Source organism: Cebus imitator, unplaced genomic scaffold, assembly GCF_001604975.1.
Source record: "Cebus imitator isolate Cc_AM_T3 unplaced genomic scaffold, Cebus_imitator-1.0 Scaffold509, whole genome shotgun sequence".
Lineage (NCBI taxonomy): Eukaryota > Metazoa > Chordata > Mammalia > Primates > Cebidae > Cebus > Cebus imitator.
In genome coordinates this window covers 1,097,596-1,100,424 of record NW_016107824.1, presented here as the reverse complement: position 1 = coordinate 1,100,424, position 2,829 = coordinate 1,097,596, and the positions used below count along the sequence as shown (strand labels likewise).

The 2,829-nt window shown below is 49.3% G+C and overlaps 1 protein-coding gene across 1 annotated transcript in view; it reads left to right on the top strand.

Moving 5' to 3' along the window:
• Positions 1-2,829, top strand: part of FANCA (FA complementation group A) — an 84,977-nt gene that overhangs the window by 37,567 nt on the left and 44,581 nt on the right. The window contains exon 14 of the mRNA XM_037733275.1: positions 1,895-2,005. Within this exon, the coding sequence (XP_037589203.1) occupies positions 1,895-2,005 (111 nt within the window). The remainder of the gene's footprint in view (positions 1-1,894; positions 2,006-2,829) is intronic.

The window sequence follows — 2,829 nt, the reverse complement described above, 5'->3', positions numbered from 1 at the left end:
GTGCCACCATGCCCAGCTAATTTTTTGTATTTTTAGTAGAGACGGGGTTTCACCATGTTGACCAGGATGGTCTCGATCTCTTGACCTCGTGATCCACCCGCCTCGGCCTCCCAAAATGCTGGGATTACAGACTTGAGCCACCGCGCCCGGCGGTTCTTAAATTTTTAACTGGCGAGTATTGAGTTTTCCTGGTATTTGGAACAGACAGTTCATGTCTCTGAACTCTGTTTTTCCCTGACTCTCTCCCTCTCAGAGACATTTAATGAGCATTATCAGCATTTTCCCCTTTTTATCTAATGGCTTTTTGGGTTTGTGTATATGGTGATAACGTTCAAAAGAATGTACAGATGGTCAGGTGTGGTGGCTCATGCCTGTAATTCTAGCACTTTGGGAGGCTGAGGCGGGAGGATCACCTAGAGGTCAGGAGTTCAAGACCAGCCTGGCCAACATGACAAAACCTCATCTCTACTAAAAGTATAAAAAGTAGCCAGGCTGGACATCGTGGCTTAGGCATGCAATCCCAGCACTTTGGGAGTTCGAGGCAGGTGGATCACCTGAGGTCGGGAGCTCAAGACCAGCTTGGCCAAAATGATGAAACCCTGTCCCCACTAAAAATATATAATTAGCGAGGCATGGTGGTGCAAACCTGTAATTTCAACTACTTGGGAGGCTGAGGCAAGAGAATCGCTTGAACCTGGGAGGCGGAGGTTACCATTAGCTGAGACCGCGCCCGTGCAGTCCAGCCTGGGTGACGGAGTGAGAGTTTGTCTCAGAAAAAAGAAAAAAAAATTAGCCGGTTGTGGTGGCATGTCCTTTGTAGTCCCAGCTATTTGGGAAGCTGAAGTGGGAGAATCACTTGAACTCGGGAGGCTGAGGTTGCAGTGAGCTGTCATTGTGCCACGGTACTCCAGCCTGGGCAACAGAGCAAGACTCTCTCAAAAAAAAAAAAAAAAAAGAAAAGAAAAGAAAATTAGCCGGGCATGGTGGCAAATCCTTGTAGTCACAGCTACTATGGAGACTGAGGCAGAAGAATTGCTCCACCCTGGCGGGGTGGATGTTGCATTGAGCTGAGATCGCGCCACTGCGCTCTAGCCTGGGTGACACAGCAAGGCTCCGCCTCAAAAAAAAAAGAAGAATGTACACTTTGAGAAAGACCGTAGTAAGCCCTCAGTTCATGTTGCAGTTCCGGCTTCATGATGAATAGTAACCCACTGAGGCTTCACTGCGATATCCTGTGTGCTCACACATGGCCAGTGTGGCAGAAGCTCATGTGTTTGTGCAGGTAAGTCGTTCCGTTCTCACGTATGTACACATTTTCTCTGCAGATTCACTTGTGATGCGTTCAGGGCGATGCCCATTATAAAACCTCCTTCCTTTCCTGACTCACTGCAGCCTTTGCCCCCGGGACCTTGCCGCTGCCCCCTTGGTTCCTGAAAGGGTTTGCTCTTGTTCCACGCTTGCTCTGCCTAGGGTCTTGCAGTTTCGTTGTCTGGGGTGGCCCTCCTTGGCCTCCATTCTTCAGCTGCCTCTTGCGGTGATCTGTCCGCGGATGGATGAGGTTAGAAGTTAAGTGTGTTCAGAAGTGGCTTCATCCAACAAAATCAGTTTGTTTGCTGTGCACAAACACTTGTTAGGGCATTTAACAGATTGTACCCCTACGGGTCCCGAAAAGATACCATACTTAGTGTTTACTGTAGCTAATTATTAACTTTTTTATTTGAATAACTTTTAGACCGTCCCTTCAATGAAATCATAGCCATGACATCTGTAAATGTGTGAGCCAAAATGACTTGTGGTTGTTTCACTTTCTTCCTTTTGTGTTTAGGAGGCCGACTAGAGCAGCAGCCAGACACTGCCTGGCTGTCCTGGGTTTCACGCTCTTCTCTCCACACAGGCCTCCTTTGGGAGTGCGCGAGGCCACCATGGCTGCAGCAAGAAGGCACTGGTTTTCCTCTTCAAGTTCTTGTCAGACCTTGTGCCTTTTGAGTCCCCTCGGTACCTGCAGGTGAGAAGCTGCCTGCCACATCTGTGATTTCTGGTACTTCTGCTCACCTGCTCAGTCTGAGGACTGCCTTGGCCTCCCCAAGAGCCGTCCGCAGATCTGCTCTGAGCCTCTCAGCCAGGCCCCTCTCCTTCCCCAAGCAGTTTATGGTGAAACAGCATGGACGTTGCAACTGGCAAGTCCTCAGAAACCCTTGGCTCTTCGGGGCCACGGAGATGGGTAATTACATCATGTCACTGTGCAGTCCACCTTCAAACAGTGAGCAGGTCTAAGTGGTGACATGGAAGGACATTCTCTGCTGCACTCCGTTGTGCAGGAAGAGTAAGTTTACTGCATTGTATGAGGATCTCATTTGTGCTTTTCTTTTTTTTTTTTAAACCTACACAGTGGAGCCGTGCTCACAGAGGTGTGTGGGCAGCCTGTGAGTGAGGGTGTGGGGGCTGTTGCCATCCTTTTGAATACCTGGATTTTAGGTTGTGCTTCTTTCTTATACAGGGCCATCAGCCCATTTATTTGCATTTGTTTGGTTATCTTTTGTTTTTCTGAGTCGGAGTCTTGCTCCGTTGCCCAGGCTGGAGTGCAGTGGCGGGATCTTGGCTCATTGCAACCTTTGCCTCCTGGGTTCAAGCAATTCTCCTGCCTTGGCCTCCCGAGTACCTGGTATTATAGGTGCCCGCCACCATGCCCAGCTAATTTTTGTATTTTTAGTAGAGAAGGGGTTTTACCATATTGGCCGGACTGGTCTCAAACTCCTGAGCTTGTGATCTGCCCGCCTTGGCCTCCCATAGTGCTGGGATTACAGGCATGAGCCACCACGCCTGGCTTTT